At 39.4% G+C, this 21,819-nt stretch overlaps 1 protein-coding gene across 2 annotated transcripts; it reads left to right on the top strand.

Annotated features, from left to right (window-relative positions):
* Positions 1–103: 103 nt before the first annotated feature.
* On the top strand, positions 104–20,580 carry si:ch211-207e14.4 (interleukin-17 receptor D). Of its 2 annotated transcripts, none has more exons than XM_034145433.1 (12): positions 104–409; positions 8,159–8,243; positions 9,154–9,312; positions 9,936–10,054; positions 15,926–16,049; positions 17,103–17,141; positions 17,253–17,398; positions 17,509–17,583; positions 18,123–18,189; positions 18,341–18,481; positions 18,590–18,762; positions 19,891–20,580. In XM_034145433.1, the coding sequence occupies exons 1-12, from the start codon at positions 299–301 to the stop codon at positions 20,434–20,436; spliced, it is 1,785 nt and encodes a 594-aa protein (XP_034001324.1). In that variant the 5' UTR covers positions 104–298; the 3' UTR covers positions 20,437–20,580. The 2 variants fall into 2 exon arrangements, with proteins under 2 accessions (XP_034001324.1, XP_034001323.1); XM_034145432.1 differs by having other exon boundaries at positions 18,338–18,481.
* Positions 20,581–21,819: the final 1,239 nt, after the last annotated feature.

Here is a 21,819-nt window from a genome sequence, read left to right as displayed (position 1 = left end):
GGCAATTGGATGAGCTATCTTTGGCTCCGGCTGCTCACCTCTTGCTCCTGCAGCACAGAATGAACACGTCTGGCAGCGTCACTGTTAAAACACGCTCGTTGGCTTTGCTCGCACCCCGTAGCCTGAAGACACCACTCCCCTGGACGCCTCCTCCCTGGTTTGCTGTCACTTACTCTCACGCACTACAGACTTCACACTTCCAACGCTTGCTTCCTCCAGACGCTCAGTGCTTATTGTTTCTGTGTGTTTTTGAGCTCTGGTGTTTGCAGTTGGACCATGTCATGCAGGCTTTAGCAGCATGTGGACGGCAGCGCTTGTTGTGTTCCTCTTTTCGGCTCCCTGTCAGCATCTCTGGGCTCAGGAGGGGGCCATCGCTCCTCAGGACTGCAGCCTGGACTGCATCAAAGAGGTATAAGCGCATAATCCCACCTTTTGTGTTTCATTTACATTTTGTGTGTGTGTTGTGTTAGTGTGCTGACGGCATTGTCTTCTGTTGCGGATACATTGTGTCTACATCCTTCTCTTGTTCATTGAAAGAAACTATTTTCAACTTTTAAAAAAACATCACAGCTGACCTGAGATGTACACGGTGTGGGAATGTAATTACAAATGTTGACCAAATACTTTAGTACACATTTAAGGTACTTGCACTCTACTTTAATATTTCTATGTTTTGCAACTTTATACTTCTACTCAACTACATGAACACGATTTTGTACGTTGTACTCTACTGTATTCATCTAAAAGCTCTAGTTTGTAAGTATATATATTTATAAGCTAGAGATATTAGATTTGATCTAATATCTCTAGCTTTTAGATTTTTACTCTTTTATATTTATTTAAAAGCTTTATTTTTTAGATTTGTACTCTACTGCATTTATCTAAAAGCTCTAGTTTTTAGGTGTGTATCTAAAAGCTTGAGATATTAGATGTTTATTCAGCTGCGTTTATCTAAAGGCTCTAGGAACATGTTCAATTGTTACCCTTCAGATGACAGTTTTCCATCCCCTTTATGTCCAGTTAAAACGATTTTTCTCAACAATTTAGCTCACTTTGAAATGCTTATATCTATACTAAAGGATTTTATCTTTTGGTGTTTAGAAATTCTCCTACTTCTAAAGCGAATGTCTCTTTTAAAATTCCTTTTGAAACAGCTGCGAAATAGTTTGTCACATACCTACATTCTGCCGGTGTATCTTTAAAACGTTGACATTGACCTTTTAACCCTTGTGCCCTCCTCGAATTGTCAACCTTTCGACCCCTTCGTGGCAAAAATGTACACGCCCATAATAACTTCTATTAAATCATCATACATCAATATTTTTTTCTACTTTTATTTTCATGACTCACATATACAACTTCTAACGTACTCAAAACTACCAAACATTCAATCATTGGCAGGATTTTAACCCTTTAAATGCCTGTTTAATTATTTGAATTATTTCATTTTTTCTTACGAAAAAACACAAAACATTATTTTTCAATATAATAATTAGTAGAGGGATGGAACTTTGGTGGTTATTAGAGTCTGGGATGTGTCAAAGATTAGCAACAAAATTGATTTCACTGCATTATTATTTTTTACGTAGTGTCAGATACTACCTCTGGACCCCTTCGTGGCAAAAATGTACACGCCCATAATAACTTCTATTAAATCATCATACATCAATATCTTTTTCTACTTTTCTTTTCATGAATCACATATACAACTTCTAACGTACTCAAAACTACCAAACATTCTATCATTGGCAGGATTTTAACCCTTTAAACGCCTGTTTCATTATTTTAATTATTTCATTTATCTCAAAAATGCCTCATTGACTTCCATTCAGACCACATTTGTTGATCTCACTGCCATTGCCGTATAAAACCATGCATTTTGTAATGTCAGCATTTCATTTAGAAGAAAGTAGTGATATTTGATATTTCTACTCTATTCCAACAGATTAAACAAGTTTCCCTGTAGGCCGATGCATGCAATTCTTACATTTTTGCCAGTTATATTATGGAGCCGTGTGACTACCAGGGGGGCCCCGAGAGTGGTGTGTGTGTGTGTGTGTGTATGTATGTGTGTGCGTGTGCATGTGTGTGCGTGTGCGTGTGTGTGTGTCATTTCCAGCAGCAGACCAGCAGGTCCTGCAGCATGTGACCTGGTGCTCTCTCAGGTGATAGAACAACAAGGACTCATCTGGCCTAACACAAGACGCAAGGTTCGAGGGGGGTCTGACACTGAATGCTCTCTGGAGTCCAGCATTTCTTTGAGTTCCTCTGACCCTTCCTCTGAGAGGACACTGAGGGTCCGGCCCACAGTGAGGGGACAGAGAAGAACGGAGGTCGTTCTCCCAGAAGCTGGGGAAAACCAGGGTGTCCTCACAGATTGTGAGAAGAAAGCCCCCCGTGGTGGTGGATGGTGGGCCGGACCCTCAGTGTCCTCTCCACTTTCAGATGAAGGGTCAGAGGAACTCAAAGAAATGCTGGACTCCAGAGAGCATTCAGTGTCAGACCCCAGCTCGAACCTTGTGTCTTCTTCAGATGAGTCCTGCAGCTGGCAGAAGAAGGCTACAAGATTATTTCTGAAGTCTCTTCTGCACTGAAAAGCTTCTTCATTTGAGTTCCTTCTCTTTGCTCCAGGTCTTTCTCCTTCTCTGCTCACTAATGAAATAAGCCCTTGGTCAAACTGCATGTTTATCTTTGGCAGCCAGGTGCATAAACACACTAACAGTTGTTTTTTGTTTTTGAGTAATCAAGCAGCTCTTCAAAGACACATCAAACACATCCCTCAAAAGATGGCCTTTTGTTCCCATGAAATGATCTGTGCATGCTTACAGATTCTCACACACACACACACGGAGAGGGAGGAGAGGTGTGTGCTGGTTGTGCACAGGCCTAAAATATTGTTATTCTATCACCTGAGAGAGCACCAGGTCACATGCTGCAGGACCTGCTGGTCTACTGCTGGAAATGACACACACACACACACACACACACACATATATATATACATACATACATACATACATACACACACACACACACACACCACTCTCAGGGCCCCCCTGGTAGTCACACGGCTCCATAATATAACTGGCAAAAATGTAAGAATGTAATGCATCGGCCTACACGGAAACTTGTGTAATCTGTTGGAATAGAGTAGAAATATCAAATATCACTACTTTTCTTCTAAATGAAATGCTGACATTACAAAATGCATGGTTTTATACGGCAATGGCAGTGAGATCAACAAATGTGGTCTGAATGGAAGTCAATGAGGCATTTTTGAGATAAATGAAATAATTAAAATAATGAAACAGGCATTTAAAGGGTTAAAATCCTGCCAATGATTGAATGTTTGGTAGTTTTGAGTACGTGAGAAGTTGTATATGTGATTCATGAAAAGAAAAGTAGAAAAAGATATTGATGTATGATGATTTAATAGAAGTTATTATGGGCGTGTACATTTTTGCCACGAAGGTGTCCAGAGGTAGTATCTGACACTACGTAAAGATTAATAATGCAGTCAAATCAATTTTGTTGCTAATCTTTGACACATCCCAGACTCTAATAACCACCAAAGTTCCATCCCTCTACTAATTATTATATTGAAAGAAATTCATTTTTTCTGTTTTTTTTTAAGAGAAATTAAATAATTCAAATAATGAAACATTTAAAGGGTTAAAATCCTGAAAATTATTGGATGTTTGGTAGTTTTGAGCACGTTAGAAGTTGTTCAAGTGATTCATGGAAAAAAAAGTTTAATAAAATATTGATGTATGATGATTTAATAGCAGTTTTTATGAGCGTGTACATTTTTGCCACGAAGGGGTCCAGAGGGTGCAAAATGCATCACGAGAGTATACAAAACATGTAAGAGTAAACGACATTGGATTTCAAAAATTTGACTCAAAAGAAGACTTCTTGCAAAAATCCATGCCAAAAGCTGTAACACAGCTGAAATGAACACCAAATCAAAAAAAAAGGTCAGGAAAAATGTACAAAAATGCCCGAGGAGGGTTCTCACAGAAAGCGACAAAGATACAGATTAGTTTATGGTTAAGAAAATAAAAGAGAAAGAGTTTGATCACAATACAAAACATGAACAATGATACCAGTACAATTGTACCAAATTCAAATCGATAACGATGACATTCAAATATGTAAAAACAAGTTACAAAACAGAAATAATTTGATTAAAATACAATCAAACGTGAACAATGATACCAGTAAAACAGTTTCAAAGCTATATTTAAAAGATAGATCTATAATTTACACTTGTTATTAATACTTTTTTTTAGTAGTAAAACCCTGAGAGGGCCCATCTGTTAAACAAAGACTACTTTGACTTTGGCTGCTTATTGGAATCTTTGCTCACAATGCTTTAACTGAAGTCATTTTCTGAAGGTAGCAATTACTTGGATCATGTTCTCAGTGTGGGAAAAATGTCAAACACGCTGCTTCTCCTGCAGCTGCATCTGTTGACATGGCTGCCGCGTACAAGAGGAGGTTAGAAGGGTAGTAGAGACAGCTCGGATCCCAACGGGCTAATAAACAGACATTACATTCACTTATGGTTTTGAATGCTGTTTTTTGTTATAACTAAATATGGTTCAAACGCTGATTCGGGAGCTTCAGGTTTCTTCTGTGTAACATCTGGCAAGTCGGGTTATACATTGTATCCAGAAACATGAAAATTGTTTTCATTATTGCGCAGAACATTTTAATACCTATTTAATACGTCTGAAGGGTCATGTAACAGATGTGGAGGGCCAAAGACATCTCTCCTTGCTTCATGTTATTTTTCTGATCTTGATTGTAAACTATATGGAGTTAAATGTGGGCAAAAGGTTTGATTTAAAATAATAAAATGTATTTGAAAGTTTAAGTTTTAATGCCGAAACTTTGGAAACTACTATATGAATTCATACAAAAAAAAGAATTGGACATTTTTGCATTTAGAGTAGTTATTATTTTGAATAAATTGTTTATTCACTTATATATTATATCTCTATATATTTTGATATTTGAGTACTTATTTTTCTCAGTTTCTAAATACCAATTTTTTGTTATGATTCTTCTAATTTCAGGAACAAAATGTAAATCTTAAAAAAAACGTTTTTTGCTTTCAAATGTTTTTGGTGCTGATTTAGCTCCATAGAACTACTGGACAATTTTACATATTAAATCTCCTTAAATTCTTAAGATTTTGTGAAGGAAATTCTGGTATTGAATTACCAAATATTTGAGATAACAGGAGCTCTGTTGTATAGAGAGAATGTATGACACTACAGGAATAGAGGGGAAGAGAAACAATTACAATGTGGGGCTTTCTGTGAATTCTACTTGTGAAAGGTCCTTGTATGGTATGGTTTTGTGTATTGCAGTATAGGACTTCGCCCAAAATAATGTTGTATGGCATGTAAGTGGTCTTTGATGTATTCCTATAAGAGAGTCTCGCTCACAGTGTAACATGTAACAGGATTATGTAATCAGGAAACAATAAAAGGTAACTGCATTCCCTTACCGTTACATAAAAAAATGTGGGGATTACTAGCAGGATAACAATGTTACTGAAACATGTAAAAGAGCATATGATGTTTGTTGTAAAAGGATCAGATTGTATTTGTTCTTTGTAAGATACTTTCAGTGTGAATCTATAAGCCTACAGCCTGAATCTGCTTTATGGTTTAACCCTCCCAACCCTGACCGGAACCCATGACTATTGATCATTGCCCCCAGAGGCTTAATCATGGCCATATTTCCAGAGGTGTAAAGTAACTAAGTACATTTACTCAAGTATGTACTTAAGTAACATTTTGAGAGATTTGTACTTTATTGGAGTACTTGATTTCCATTTTTTTACTTATACTCCACTCCACTTCAGAGGCAAGCTACCCTGCAGTATACAAAGTCATTCAAACTAGCTGCACCTGTACCAGCTTTGATAACACTTTAATGATCAATAATTATAAAACAATATTATATATATTATTCTAAAATGGACCAATCTGCATAATGAGTACTTTTTACTTTTGGTATATTTTGATGCCAATACTTTGGTACTTTTACTTGAGTAACATTTTGAATGCAGGATTTTACTGGTAACAGAGTATTCCAGAAAGTACTGTACTTCTACTTTCACTTCAGTACAAGATTTGAGTACTTCTCCCACCTCTGCAAATCGCTAGCGGATTGGTTTCAAGTATGTCATTATAAATACTATAACCCTCAGCCTATCAGTTTCAAAACAGCTTCTTTCTTCATATTTTTCTTACAGCAGCAATATTTACGAGAGCAAAACTGCCTACTTTGCTAAAATGACTGACATGTTGTGGCTTGGACCTCAGCTGTCTTTGAAATGCCAGAATTATGCATAAATGGACTCAAATGGGTAGCTCCAGGCAGTAGGATTAGGATACTATTACAGGGCTACAGCTGCTCCTGGTGCATATGGTCTTTTCAGCCTCTGGACGAGAGTTGTTTACCTTCGAGTGGGCCGAGGTACAATGTGAGGTTGTTTTACACACAACATCTGCTGCGTTTATGTCAGTTCTTGGAGGGAGATACTTCCTTTGTTGCACTGCCTGGGGTTACTAAAAATGTTGTCCAAAGACAAACGGTGTCGTATGCTGTAAAAATTCTTAAAAACTCTGAATGCAAATATTTAATTTCTGATTTTGGATGATCTAAGTTCGATGTTATTGATTGTGACGATATGCCTCTTCAGACATCATGTGTCCTATGTTTATTGCATTGTGAGCATTCCAACTGAGGGCTTCCAGTTCGTGCCTTGAATGCTAAAACATGTTCTTAGCATTCAAGGCACGAACATTTAAGTTCTTAGCTTGCGTGCGAGTATGTATTTAGGTTCGAAAGAATTTCTGATGGCCTTTAACCAACCTGACAGTTTAACTACCATTGTTTGAACCAACATGCTTACACACTCTTTGTCTCTCTTGCCTATAGCGTTTCTTCCTCTCTCATTTACTCCACCTGTTTCTCTAGTTATGCTCTCTAAACCTGCAGGGCAAATGGGCTTTACTTACGTGTGTACCTACAATGCAGTTTGACTAAGACATTCTGGTTTCAAGAAATCATATTGGGTTGATGACTAATGCCTTTGATGTGTTCTTTTTTTAAACCGGTCCAGGTTACTTGTAGTCATTTGTTTCACAACAACAACCCGACACCCTGTCGTACTGTGAATTGGAACCATATTTTAATTATTGAGCATTACATGGAAACAGTCAGAAACAGAGCAATATTCTTTTACAATATGATTTATTATACCCTGTAATCAAGACCAGGTCCACTGTTTGGCTCATTGTTCAGGACATTCCTCTTCGGTTCAAGATTATCTTACAGAAAAGACAGAAAACACTATACACTATAGGGAGAGAGTAAAAAGTGGTCACACTATGAACACTCAGTAAACGTAGACCTCCACCAATGCTGTTTCCCTGCAAAAGAAAGCTTGTATTTGCCCCGTGATAAAGATTTGCTCCTTAATTCAACGGGTTCCCCCTTACCCAATGATTCACTCTTCCTACAAGTATCATAAAAACCAAGACAGTATTCTTTCAAAGAACCCAACAATTAATTCATTAAAAAAACACAACCTCATAGGCCAAAATTGCTAAAGGCATCAATACTTTTCTGCCAAACTGATTTATCAGGTATTCAAACAATAAATCTTACTTTTTAATTAGCATTAGCTCTCCGGCTATTCAATGATCTCAAAAGACAAGGATGCCAAATCCATCAACAACACTAAATCTTTCCAATACAATTAATTGTATTGATGTTATTAAAAGCTTATAGCTCAGTGTGTGTTTCTGCTTTAAAACAACTTGGGAAAGCAGTCGGTGTTCTTGGCTTCTTTGATCCGATACTGATACCGATTACACGCACTCCTGGAATTGTGTTGACCATGGATCTAATCTAATGAGATGTTTAAATTAAGGTCAACCTATGTAATCTGTTTTTGTTGGTGTGTACGAATGTTCATCTGTAATAATGCTACGTTTTTATTCACCTTCATTTAGTCAAGGTGTTCGTCTGACATAAAACTGTTAATATTTGCAATCAGAGTTCGATATGCATTAAAAAAGAAATGCAGTTAAATGTGCTCAGTATGAATTCATTATTGCTTTCTCTCCTGCAGGGAGGACCTGGATGTGAATACTGCAGAATAACCAGAGCTGATGTCAAGACAGCTCTGGGCTTTAACTCTTTTAAAGAGTTTGGAAGTAAGTCGGGATGCACGAGAACCCAGTGCCTACACATACAAATAATGCAGTGGGAAACTTTGTTGAAGCATTGTACCTAATTGCGGAAACAGCTTTTGGCAGCAGTAAGATGCTTAAACCTCAAGCTATTTACCCTGCAGGACATTTACCAAAAGCTACACACATAATTATATGTATAATGCAACCCTTATTATGTTTGAACAGAGGCCAGCCTAATACTTACCTAACCCAGTAAGAGTGTTGCCAGTTGTCATCACTGAGATAATAATATAGGAAAGCAAAGTGCATCAGTCTACTGTATGTAATAGATTAAAACAAATTGTGCATAATGTTAGATATTAATTAAACTTCACCCTATTTTATTTGCAATGATAAACCACATTTCAATTAATTAAGCTAAGCTAACGGTGTAGCTTCTGTCCATTAGCTGGTTGGTGCACCTTTTTGGCTCAGACTGAAATCTCTCAACTATTGGATAGAATACAAATACAATAAATCATATTCTATAGAGCCCGTAAGGTCCTGCAAGAATGGTAATAATAATTGTAACTTTAGGGATGCCCAGACTTTCACTTAGCAATGCTAGCTGGCAATGCTCAGGTCCAAATTGTCTGTATCCAATAGGCTACTGATCAAATACCAACACAACTGTATAGTCCCATAAGGCTAAGAAATACTTTGTTTGATGCTAAGTTGATAATGTTAGCACGATAATGCTAGGTCAATGTAAAATAACAAGGTCAATGTTTCCTGTTGTTAGCATGCTAACGCTAGCAATAACAACCTCACAGAGCGTTTTGCAGGGTTGCAGATATTACATATCCAGAAGTGTATTGGATGCTAACTGAACATATCTGAGACACTTGTATCCTCACTTGGCATCTATTCATCCATTGTTATTTCTCCTCAGGCTGTATTCCCTGGCCATGTTTTGAGTTGCTAGGAGAAAAAGACCCAAGAATCTGTCAGCACTACGTCCACGGTCCAAATAATGTGGAGATTGAATTTGTAAATGAACCAAACTCAGAATCTGACACCATAGTTGTCTCCTGGAAGCCCAGCTACTATGGTAGGTTGACATGGATTGACTAAGCCAATTTCTGTAAACAACTTGTTAAAAGTATGGTAGTGTCAACAATTTGTATTCCATTTGAACCGTGCAGTGAATTAAACCTATGATGTTTGACAATGTAAATGCATGTTGAGAAATATACAGTTTGTCATAGGCTTATTTTACCATTTTGTTTGTTTGAAACCACAACAGGCCTTCTGATTAGCTGGGAGGCAAAAATGTTTGAAATATTCATGAAGTCGTTTTTGAAGTCTTTAGGCAGTTTTGAAACTCATATATCATATTAGACACAAAGTGCTTCCCCTAAAGGAATTTTTGTCAGGATTTGACATCCAACATTTATTTCAGGTGAAATAGATTGAGTCTACTGAAAGGTGATAAATGATGTGTCACATTATGAGAATGCTTCAAAGATTATGAGACAACCTGTTTGATCATTGTTGTTGGTATGACAAATGACAGATGAACACTTTCTTGTTGGAACATTAATTGACCATGACTTGAACAGGTAGCACATTGTAGAACACACATATATTTGACAATGAAGTATCAACATGGAAGTTGGGTAATCGAGACCCTGTGAGGCTGAATTAACTCTGTCCGTTTGGTGTTTGATTTAGGGATCGCCTTCCTGCGAGGCTTTCAGGTGTCACTCCAGGCTCTGGGAGGGTCAAGTTTTGCCTGTCAGCTCTTCCTCTTCCACCGTAACCTCTCCCTGCCTGCTTCACAATCCAAAAGGGTAAGCAGGGCCTCTTGCTTTGACTGTTTTCTTTCTGGTATGTTGTTTTTGACAAAACAAGTTCTTGTTACAAACAGAGTTCCCACAGCTTTTACCAACAACATTGCTCCAAGCTTATTTCCAGCAAACATTATAATACTACTTTATCCATATCCATTTTTTTTTAAACATTTACTATTGATTGACTTGATTCTGTATTTAAAGCACCAACGATTTCTAGTTTAATAATTAAAATAGTTTTTTTTATTGACTTTACTTGTTTTTCATGTTGTCCATACATGTGCTTTTTCCAAAATAAAACATTTAACATACTTTATACATATAAAACAAAACATTCCTTATTGTATGCCTTAAATTTGAAGGCACTATTACATTTTTATGTGCAAAAATGTACCATGTTGTATATTTCTATTTTAACGAAAGGACACTCAGATCCTCCAATGCCTTTCTTTTAGAAGTACCTAAAGTGTTTCCAACAGTGTTTCACAAGAAATGTGGGGAGGCTGCTTTCTGTTTGTATGTCCCCAAACTGTGGAAAAGCCTCCCATTGGATCTTAGAACAGCAAGTAAATTAAAGACCTATCTTCTAAATGTGGCTTTTAATTTGAGTGGTATCACTGTTCATGTTTTATTGTTTTATGGTGCTGTGATACAATTATTTCTGTTTGTTCATAACTTGTTTTTAATTATGTTCCTCACTCTTTATTTTGTAAATCTTTTTTTACCAGTGAGTTGATTATAAAACTTCCCCACTCTTGTGAAATAATTCCCAATGGGAGAAACACAAGTGCACGGTGTCCTTCATTATTTGAAAAATGATGACCTGATGATCCTCCCTAAAGCATCTGAAAATATGTCTTAATGCGAAACAGCTGTGGATTTTACACTAAAGGTCATCCAACGGTTGTAAAATTCGCAGAAAGAAAGCCTATTATTCATGTCTCCTTTTGGATTGAAAAATGTCCTTGAGGACTTAGCACATCCTGTACGACCTCACGCACATTACAGATGGGTGTTCAGAATCCCACACTAGCTCAGGTAGACACACAGGCTCCATAGCAGCAGGTGTTAGTGATAACAATGTAAATACATTTCTGACAGGAGATCTAGGGGACCAGTCTGATTACATATAATTAGTTTTTCCTTGCTTTGACATGGAGAGAAATACATTTTTCGCTATTATTGCACATTACAAGGCAACAGATTGCTGTCCAATTACTTTAAAGTCTTTAACATGTGCAAAGTCTATGGTTCATACATGTTGTTGAGCGGTCATCATAGAATAAATACAAATGTGTTGAACCAACAAGTTGTTTTTACAGTAACGGCTAGAGATGTCCCGATCCGATCACGTGATCGGGGATCGGAGCCGATCACGTGATTTTCAAAAGATTGGAATCGGGAGGAAAAAATCGGGGATCGGGATTTAAAAAAAAAAAAAATTATAAAATATTTGTATTTTATTTAATGTTACAAAACAAAAATGACCATGTTCACGTCTTAAAGTCATCCTGAGGCCTTAGTTTTGGTTTAAAATTACACAACATCATGTATGTGTTGCTTCTTTTGGGCTTGTTTTCATAGACCTGAGGCCTGTACTACGAAGCCGGATTTTCCTAACCTGGATATGTTTAAGTTAGCCGGTTGGCCCAATCCAAAACATACGCGCTCTGGCTAAACTGTACTACGACGCTGGTTATCAAGTGGATCGCTCAAGCCAGCCGTGTCCTATCTAGTTAGGTTCGCGTTCACATGAAAGGGGTGGTATTTGGAGCATTCGACCAATCTCAAACATGGACAAGCGTACTGACAGCGCAGCGTCATACTTCCTGAATGAAAAGTGAACTTTAATATTAGTCAAATATGAAGAAGTTAAACTTTAAACATCCATGACTTAAACACTTTATCCAGGATAAAAGCCACATAGCTGCACCTGCAAGGTGAATACAGCTGGTAAAAGAAAAAGCGTTTGAATGCGTACATTAACAGATTTATGAAATCACTGCCCCGTCCAAGACACGAGTGGATCTGACTTTAATTAGGAGAATTTGACTTGAGTGTTTCGTCAACTTAATGTGTTGCTTAAAATAATACTTCTGCATACAGTATGTGACACTGTGAGTGTTGCACGGCCAGATACGGCTCAAGAAGCTGACTCAAATAAGGAAATATATGATACATTATGATGTGATATGATATGAATGATAATGGGACACATCGACGTCTGCACTCACATTGCCGCGGACTGTACTTAATGTTACTCTGATCCGGTTACTTATGTCGTGGCAGATATTTAAGTAAGCTTTCTTAACGCTAATGTTATAATAGTCAGATTGCTCTGAAGATAGGAGGGGATATTCTATTAATTTTCACGTTCACACAGTCAGTTGATTTTGACCGGCCGTCTTTCCTGCAACGGCAGTTTTTCTGTATTTCCTCTATCCTGTAATATGAATTGATCGCTTTAAACTCCGCACACGGAGCTCTGATTGGTCAGCAGGCGGTGCTTTCACTGAGTTGATCTCTTAGCCTGCAACCTAACCTGCTCCGGAGCAGGTTTGCCGCTCAGCATAAGTTACCATGGAAATCTAGCCTGCTAAAAAGAGAACCAGCGTCGTAGGACCGGAAAGCCCGAGATTTCCCTGAAGTTAGCCGGCTAAGCGAAAATCCAGCTTCGTAGTACAGGCCTCAGGTTGCTTATTTCTCTCAAATCTGGCAACAGAGTGGGCAGGGCGCAGTGTCTAATAGTAGCAGTAAGCTAACAAGAGGCTACGTTCAGCTGGTGACTCGGGAGTCGGGACAGAGAAAATGTCAGGAGTTTGGAAGTATTATAACATTGAAAGCGAAGGCAGTGTAACAGCCAGATGCAATGTTTGCAAGGCGGAGGTTCCGCGTGGTGGAAAGAACAGAGCTACGTTGAACACGACCAATCTAATACGCCACCTGAGAAACAAACACCAACAACAACACAACGAGTACACAGCGGCCACTCAGGTAACGGCACTGAAACAACCGACGCTTGGCGGTGGGCGTGTCTTGAGCTTGGGGAGTTTACGCGAGCAACGCGACCAACAACCAATCACATGAATGTCACACTTTATATGATGAACATTTATGACATTAATGTCTATGGTGCTATTTTACGCAACATTGCATGCTGGCTAAATACTGTCTATGCCTGCTAGCTGTCCATTCAAACGAATTAAACTGGATATAAACTCCCCAAACAGGCGAAAACCTACCAGTTTCACCCACTGTCTCTGCCACCTCCCTCCATGCCTGGCTCCTCCGGTTTGTATCCTGGTAGGTGAACAGAGACTGATCATATAGCACCGGGTGATTCCCTACCGCTATGATGATTTTCTCCTCCATTTTTTGCATATGAGGAAATGAACTGCGGTATGGCTCTCCCAGCATACACGCGGTTTGATTGGCTAGCGCTTGTACTGGCAGATTTGCATAAGCGGGATTTGATTGGCTGACGCCTCAATAGAGTGGCGAAGTCCCTCCCCTTCCGGTTGAGCCCCATGGGACCTTATTTCGGAAAAATGATGTATTGAAGTCAATGGAGAGAGAAAGATTATCTTTCGATCCCGTTTGAATTGTGCCACGAATTACACATATGATGTTTGTCAATTTAAAAGATAATTTTGCAAGTCAAAAAAAAAAAAATGTGTCGTAAAACTGTGAAGTAACACATTTGTTTGTGTGAAACGCTCAATGAACTACATCTCTGGTCAACCACACACGTCACCAAGATGGCCGTCACTACTGTCTTGTCAACAAAACGATTGACTATCCTCACTATCACCACAATGAAACACGTCCAGAAGAATGTCATGCAAAGCTGCCTGCCTGCCTTCCTTTGATTCTCTCTGAACTGCCTTGTCGTTTTAATGTTTAATGTCAACCATTTGTGCAGATAGCATGAAGTAGAGAAGATCGCCGATGCTAACGTTAGCGTTAGCATTTCTCCCCCGGAATTAAATGGTGTATTATAGAATGATCACACCGGTGACAGTACTCTTCAAAGGGTTCACGAAATATGACTACTACTCTTACTGTTTAACATTTTGGGTTACTTAATGTTACTTCATGTTAAGGCTAATAAAAATGACAAGGCTGTAATGCTAACTAACGTGCTAGCTACTAGCTAGGTAGCTAACTTGATCAAGCCACTCCTGGTCCTTTCATCAGACGGGAAGCAAAAGAACGAGCAAGACCCATTGCTGGTATAATAACAACCTGGTACTAAGCACACAGGCATCTTGTTAAAGTTATCTTATCTTAGCCAGCGCCATATAGATAGATGATATCTATATGGCGCTGATCTTAGCTATCTCTTAGTGGAGGAAAACAATTGTGACATCACTTACGCGACTCTGGGATTTGTAGTCTTTCTAGTTACGTATTTTTCATAGTCTTATATTTCAACAGTTTTACGACAAACTGTGACTTTTTTGACATGGAAATTATTTTTTAAGATTGACAAACATCATATGTGTAATTCATGGCACAATTCAAACGGGATCGAAAGATAAGTTTTCTCTCCCCATTGACTTCAATGCATAATTTTTCCGAAATAAGGTCCCATACCCCGGAAGTAAGTGGGCGTGACTTCGCCACTCTATGCAGTTCGGCGAAGCGTGACGTCACCCCATTCAAAGTGAATGGGCAGAAGCGTTGAAGCGGCAACGCACGCCGCCGTGTGTAGGCGGCGTTACAGCGCTGGAGGCGGGCCCCATTCATCCCTATATGAAAGTTGCTCAGTGGCACATGAGTCCAAAATGAAGCAACTGTAGGTCCAGAATACCCAGATCATAAACGGTCTTTTCTTGAAAGAGCATGCGCACTTGAGTTTTCCTCTCTGCCCAGTTAGATGAATGGAGAGGGAAATTAACCCAGTTTTCGTACTGGGTAGATAATATATAATTTTTTTGATATGTTGATTTACAGACGTCTCTTTCCCAATGTAAGTAATTTTGGGCCAAAAAGACATCACTGACGAACACAGAAGTTTTATTACCACCGTTTGGCCACTAAGGCCATTCCAAAAATCTGCCTTAACGGCCGGCGCACTTCCTGGGGGCTTGGAATACAGATGTAAATGAACTTATAGCTAACTTAGCTAAGAAGCTGTGCACTGTTTTTGCACAACTTTACTGTACTACTAGTATTCTTTTCATAAAAACTATAGGAACTGGGAGATTTCTCCCCTGCATGTCAAATGTTGACAAAATTGCCAAAAGATGATTGTGTATCTGCCATGTGATTTGAAATCTGCTCCTAAATGTAGTTCCCATGCTACATCCTTCCACCAATTTTATGAAAATTAGCACAGTAGCAATAAACAAAAATCATGCAATAAATTCCCTCAAACTTAGTAGAAATTAGAATGTGTCTGTCGGGACATGGCTCAGAACCGTAGGGTCGATGGTTACGCAAGGGATTAAACCCCCTGTGCATGTGGTCGTGTGTATGTCAACAAATGTGAAACCCTGAATTTCCCCTCGAGATTAATACAAATCTGTCTTTCTTTCAAAGAAGTCCAAATGCAAAAGCTTCCATCATTAAACCAAATGCTCAATCACCTTTCCCCCACCATCATACAAAGATAGGCACTTTACGGATGTATTTTAATGAAAGTATTCCAGATAATTACTTTTTAAAAAGGTTTATCCTGCAAAATAAATTGTAGAACAGAGTGGAAATTCAATAAAAAAAGACTGCAAATAAAAACAATACAATAAAGTTGAAAAGTTTAAGATCACATTCTCCTCAACCATTAACATGCCAAAACTCCACTTATCAGAGAAGTTTGTGTAGCGTGTTGGATGAAACCAACATCATGACCTTTGCTTCACTCTGCAGGTGTACAAGTCGGACCCTTTCCCCGGCCTCCCCCTGGGGTCCCAGTATGCTGTTACTGTCATGGCCCTGCCGGTGCCTGAGGAGTGGGAGAGGTTCTACCGCAGCAGGAACTTCTCCTCACGCTGTAAGACCCCTTTAAGCCAGATTTGATCTCAGAAGGCACACTCAAGCACACGGAAAGTTTCCCTGCAGTTTAAAGAGCGTTCGCTGCCTAAGGACAACCTTCCAAACCCTTCCTTGTTGTATTGTGTTTGGGCGTGTGCCTGTCTGTCCGCAGCTAATCTCACATACTACTGCACACTTCAGCCTACAATTTACAATAGTTATTTATGACAGTATGTTTCAGGACCTCCCACGGTTTTTGTGAAGTTGACTGTCTTAAACTGTAATTTACTGCTGCCTCCTATTTGGTAGTGGCCATAAGCGACGTCTTTAGTTGTGGCGTTACCAACTTAAAATCTAGTAATCATCTTAAAGATGACATAATATGCAAATGTTCATGTTCGTAATTGTATTTTGTGCCTCTACTGTGACATGTTTCCATGCTTTAATGTTCAAAAAGGTCTTTATTTTTTTCATACTGCCTGAGCTGGAACTACTTATTTCACCCTCTGTCTGAAACCAGAGTCCAGTCTGTTCTGATTGGTTAGATAGCCAGCTCTGTTCTAATCACTCAACCACTTATAGACATCACGTAGTGCTAGCCAATAGAAGCACGAGTGTTACCTAGTGACGTCTTCATGTTGCAGAAGTAAACAAAATAATCCAGTGGAGGTGTTTCAGGCAGGTGGGGGGGGGGGGGGGCGTGTGTGGGAGAGAAACTCCCTCTGGAGGGAACACAGGGATTTTAGCCTTTGCAGACCATTTACATGCAGTAAAAACTATTTACCACACTACAGGAAAAGGGAAAACCGTAAAAGCCTGAAACGCCTCGATTGGACTCCTTTGTTTACTCCTGCAACATAGTGACATCACTATGTAACACTTGCGCTTCTATTGGCTAGCGTTCCAACACATTTAACGTGCTAATGCCCTTTCCATATGATTTTATTTATGTTTTTATGACTTTCTTGTTGGTTTCACTCTCTGTGTTTAGCTGCTGGTTTTCAATTAAATTCCATCTCTTTGTATATCAATGTGTTATGTGAATAATAATGTGCATGTCATGGTTTTGCAGCATGTGCAGAAAAGAACGGTCTTGAGAAGTGCAAAAAAGGTGAGTGAAAACTTTTCACATTGTTCAATAACTGTAGTTTGGAGGCATCTTGTAAATATTTCTCAATATGATTATTTTTACATGTGTCAATATTACATGTTGTGGTTATAGATTGGTACCCCAAACACATCGAGGTGCAACAGGAAGGGACAGCCATCACCGTGACCTTTAACCTGGCTCCTCCACAGCTGGGCATCAGGAGCTACTTCTCCCTGTGTTACGCTAACAGCATGAAGAAATACACAGACATCTCTCCTGTCAGTCCACAGCTTTAGATTCATTTTTTATTGAATGCATTAATACCTTGCTTCTGTGGATTGATTTGTAGAATTGTTTGATAACCGTTTGACCTTAATCATTCCCTTAGAATTTCAAGAAAAACAAGACTCACCACAGCTTTCAGATGAATGACCTTCAAGAAGGAACCAATTACACTTGTCAGGTAAAATACAATTATTATTACAAATATGGATGGAGATTTGTCGTAATTTAACAATACCTTACAATTAAAAAACGTTTTGTAAGTTAATAAAGATGTATTTATATTGCAAATATAAAACAGATCTGCAAAAATACAAACAAACATAGACAAATGTACTTCAATTATTGGTAAATATTTAAATGGGCTATTGTTTTGTGTGATTTTAAAATACCAGACTTTAAACAATTATTTGATTTGGGCTATGCTAATTTAAATATTCTTTCATTTTCGTTGTCTTAAAAGAACATTTCTTGTAGTTTGACAAAATAATTGTAACTTTAGTTCCACTTCTGGCTTTTAAAAAAACTTTTTTATGGAATTTATCACCATATGTTATGTGTGCGTGAGGAACTCCCTCCGATTCTATCCTCTGCAGACCATTTACATGCAAAAAAAAGGGAAACCCCCAAGAAGCATAACAGGGCCTCTTTAATATTCTTTATCAAACTGCTATTTCCAAGGTCAATAATAAAACTCGCTCAACATTTCTTGTGTCACAGATTGCAGCTGACGAAATGGACGCAGTAAGGAAAACCTTCAATGTTCAGGTGTTGCACTTGCACAAAGGTAGGGGAGGCCGTTTTGTTGCTGCTGTGTTCGTATCTGTTATGCTTTCCTGTGGGCTGTTCAATTTCAATTCAAGCAAAAATAAATCTCTGCATTGATTTGTCAGTTTGACTGAATTATCATGTTTCTATAACTCTCCCATCCTCAGCAGTTTCAACACCTCACTCTGTGAGTCCCTCATTGGCTCTGATGCTTCCACTGGGCCTGTCTGTGGCAGCCATATTTGTAGTCCTAGTGGCTGCTCTCACCTGGAAGACCAGGCTGCAGATGAAGAAAGTGTACATTAAACCAGGTGCAAAGACAAACCAAGATTTTGTTTGCATTGCTGGATGCTAATTTAAGGTCAAATAAAATGTGTTTTTTTTTAGTCATGCCAGATTTATTTTTGTCATCCGTTCAGATATTATAAGGCAGCAAGAAGAGAGCGGCACTCAAGAGGGAGTGATGCCTCTGCCCAGAAACAGGCCGACCCCTCCTCGTCTTCTGATTTGCTACAGCAGCTGTGACGGCCCCGCCCATGTTAAAGCCGTCATGCAGTTAGGGGCCTTCATACAGCAGCACATGGCCACTCAGGTATAGAGGACACGACACTACACGGCTTTACAGTACATTTAGAAGATGCTTTTTTTCCAGGGTTAGGGTTAGACACACACATTTTAACCTAAACCCTCTTCCAAAGGGACTTACAATAACTGCATTTGCACCAAAGGAAAACATTAGAAAATGGCTCAAAATAGTAGAAACATTTTTGGCACTATGCAATTAGTTTTTTTTTTATCATTTTGGTGGTGAAAATGCATACAGCATACATTTTTCCATCCTCAGCTGTATAATGTCAGTTTTTACTATTTTCTACCAGATTGACATTTTCTAATATTGTCCTATAGTACTAATAACTGCAATTTTCTTGGTTTCCACTACAGTAATTGCTGGTGTATTATGAAGTACTGCAATGTTTGATGCAACTGATCCACTCACATTTTGCTAAACATAACCATATGTGAAAATAAAAAAATATCCCTGGATGTTAGTTTACAGAAAATAATTCATTTTAAATTATTCTTTCTCCAAAATCAACAATTGCATTATGTTAACAAACTGGCATTTATAGGGTTAACAATTTTCAAAATGTGTGAACTTTTTATAGTTATGATCTGGACTACCTTGGTTTAAAAACTAATCTCAGTGAAAGTGGAAAATAATATTAGTATATCATATTTTTATGGCAGTTTTTAACACGGAAATATAAAAGCAAAGCAACTGTTTTAAAGAGATGCACAAGTCATGGTAATAATAAAAAGTAGACATTTCTGGACATTCTTTTTTAACATCTAACAAAGCCTATGATAATATTGTCCATTATTTAGTTTAATTTGTGTGGTTAAAGGTGGGGTAGGTAAGTTGGAGAAACCAGCTCGAGATCGCTAGAATTTGAAAATACACAACCGGAAAAAATCTGCCACTTCCTTACAGAGCCCCTCCTCCAACACACACGAACGTGCACATGACCAATGAGGGCACGAGATTGGTCGTGCTTTTTACAGTACTACGGCTTCCTTTTTGTGACTCATTCCTCTACCACTCGATTGTTTCGAGTGATTGTAAAAAAAAAATCTTTGTTGATGTTGCGATTAGTTGCTGTGATGGAACAACAAATTCAGACTTAATCTGACAATATATTATTATGGTATTTCTCCTCAGGTGTGCCTGGACCTGTGGGACTCTCTGAGCGTTGCTGAGGAGGGCGGCATGGCCTGGCACTGCCGGCAGATCCGGGAGAGTGACTTCATCTTGGTGATATGTTCCATGGGCCTGAACCGCAGGAGTAAGCCTTCAGAGGGCGATGAAGATGAAGGGGCACACGAAGGACTCCACTATGGCTCTAACGCCTTCTGCTCTGAAGCTGCAGTTAAACTTATTGGAGAGGAGGTGGGCCACGCCAAAGCCAGGGGCCAGGACTTGTCCAAATACATGGCGGCCATTTTTGATTATTCCGATGAAACTGACATCCCCACCGAACTGAGGCTAGTTTCTCACTACATATTGACACGCGATTTACAGCTGCTTTTCTCCCACCTCCATGGAGTGGCTCTGCACGGGCCGGGGCATTACCTGAAGATAAATCATATATCAGAGGACGGGTTTACTAAGTTACCATCCGGAGCTGCTCTGCAGTGGGCTATTTATGAGGCTCGGACGGAGATAACGGCAAAAAGGCATCACTCTGTGGGAAGTGAAGGGGACTAATACCCCATTCACACCAACGGTGTTTCAGGGCCGGTTCGGAGCTGGAGCTTGAAAAGCACCGGGTTTTCCTGTTCACACCGCAGCGGAGCAGCCTCTAAGCTCCGGAATCCGGTTCGTTTCGAGCACCAAAAAGTTGTCCGTCTAGAAGCAAGAACCGCATACGTCACGCTTACGTCGGGAGGGGGGCGAGATTAACCTGAGATAACAGTTAAGGCGAGTACGGCAAATAAAAGTTGTAACCAGCAGTAGTGCTGAGCAAAGTGACTAGAACGCAACCACACACTTGTTAAAAAAAAACACGCTTTATAAAGTCAGGCAACACTAACCAGGCTTCGTGTGATTCTGTTTATTTGTACCTTACTTTGACCATCCGTTCGCTGTTATTGATTATTGTGGAGAGCAGGCAGACGTTTTGTTTGTTATTATAGCAGCTATCGGATGGAATCAATACATGGGCTGCACAGGTTGTCATGTCCGACTATCACAAGTAGAATCATAATGAAAAATACGCCGGTAAAAAGTGCCTGTAGAAAACGGCTTAGCAAGTAGTCAGTTTAGCTTCGGTTGCTATGCTAACATCACCCATGTTATACCAGAGAAACTTTCATAACAGCGTTGTGATGCCAAACAGCGTCAATTCCGACTGACACCAAACAGCGTCAATTCAGACTGACACACATTCACTTAAGGGGAACTGGGGATATGTATCAGCTGCTTGTGTGACAGTCAGACAGTGAATACTTTAGAGCCGTGTGAGCTAACCCGGAGCTAACGGGAGAATACACTCCCGTTGAAGAGCAGCCAGCACTGCAGCGGTCGGTAAATGCCGCTGACACACATTAATAAACAATGAACCACGGCACTCTGGAGAAAAGTATAAGGTTGGAGAAGTTGTTATTTAATTTAATCTGGCTTCGTATGATTAAAAGCAACACGATCATCGACCCGTTGTTGTTGTGAGGTGAGCTCCGTTGGGGAGAAACTCAGCGACGTAAACTGTGACGTCATGACGCAGCAGCGGCAGCACCAGTCGGGCTCTGAGCGGTGTGAAAAGAGCCGGCGCTAAACCGAAGAACCGGTTCTGAACCAGAAAAGCTCTAGCACGGAGCTAGAAGGGGAAAAGCCTTGGTGTGAAAGGGGTATAAGAAGAGAAAAAGGACTCCATGGCTAGGAACTTCCAGGCAAATAGGAGGAGATGTTTCAATTCCAATGTGGCCCCTACCAGCTTCCAATCCGTTTCCGTGTGGAGGGTCTGTCAAATAAAGTGCCATTGCAAATCCACTAGTGTGGAGTGGAAGTTATAGAGCAGTGCATTGTTGACGTATTGTTGTAGTCCAACCAGAAAGTTAGCAAGGGCTCCCTCCGAAAAAGCAATGGGATTTT

This window comes from Trematomus bernacchii, unplaced genomic scaffold (genome assembly GCF_902827165.1).
Source record: "Trematomus bernacchii unplaced genomic scaffold, fTreBer1.1, whole genome shotgun sequence".
NCBI classification, from domain to species: Eukaryota; Metazoa; Chordata; class Actinopteri; order Perciformes; family Nototheniidae; genus Trematomus; species Trematomus bernacchii.
Note: the sequence above shows the minus strand (reverse complement) of the source record. Positions and strands in the feature narration are given on the sequence as shown.

Coding starts and splice junctions, on each gene's coding strand:
- si:ch211-207e14.4 (XM_034145432.1), top strand. CDS start 299: ATGTGGACGGCAGCGCTTGTTGTGTTCCTCTTTTCGGCTCCCTGTCAG. Junction 17,142..17,252: donor TCTTGAGAAGTGCAAAAAAG/GTGAGTGAAAAC, acceptor TTGTGGTTATAG/ATTGGTACCCCAAACACATC. Junction 17,399..17,508: donor AATACACAGACATCTCTCCT/GTCAGTCCACAG, acceptor TCATTCCCTTAG/AATTTCAAGAAAAACAAGAC.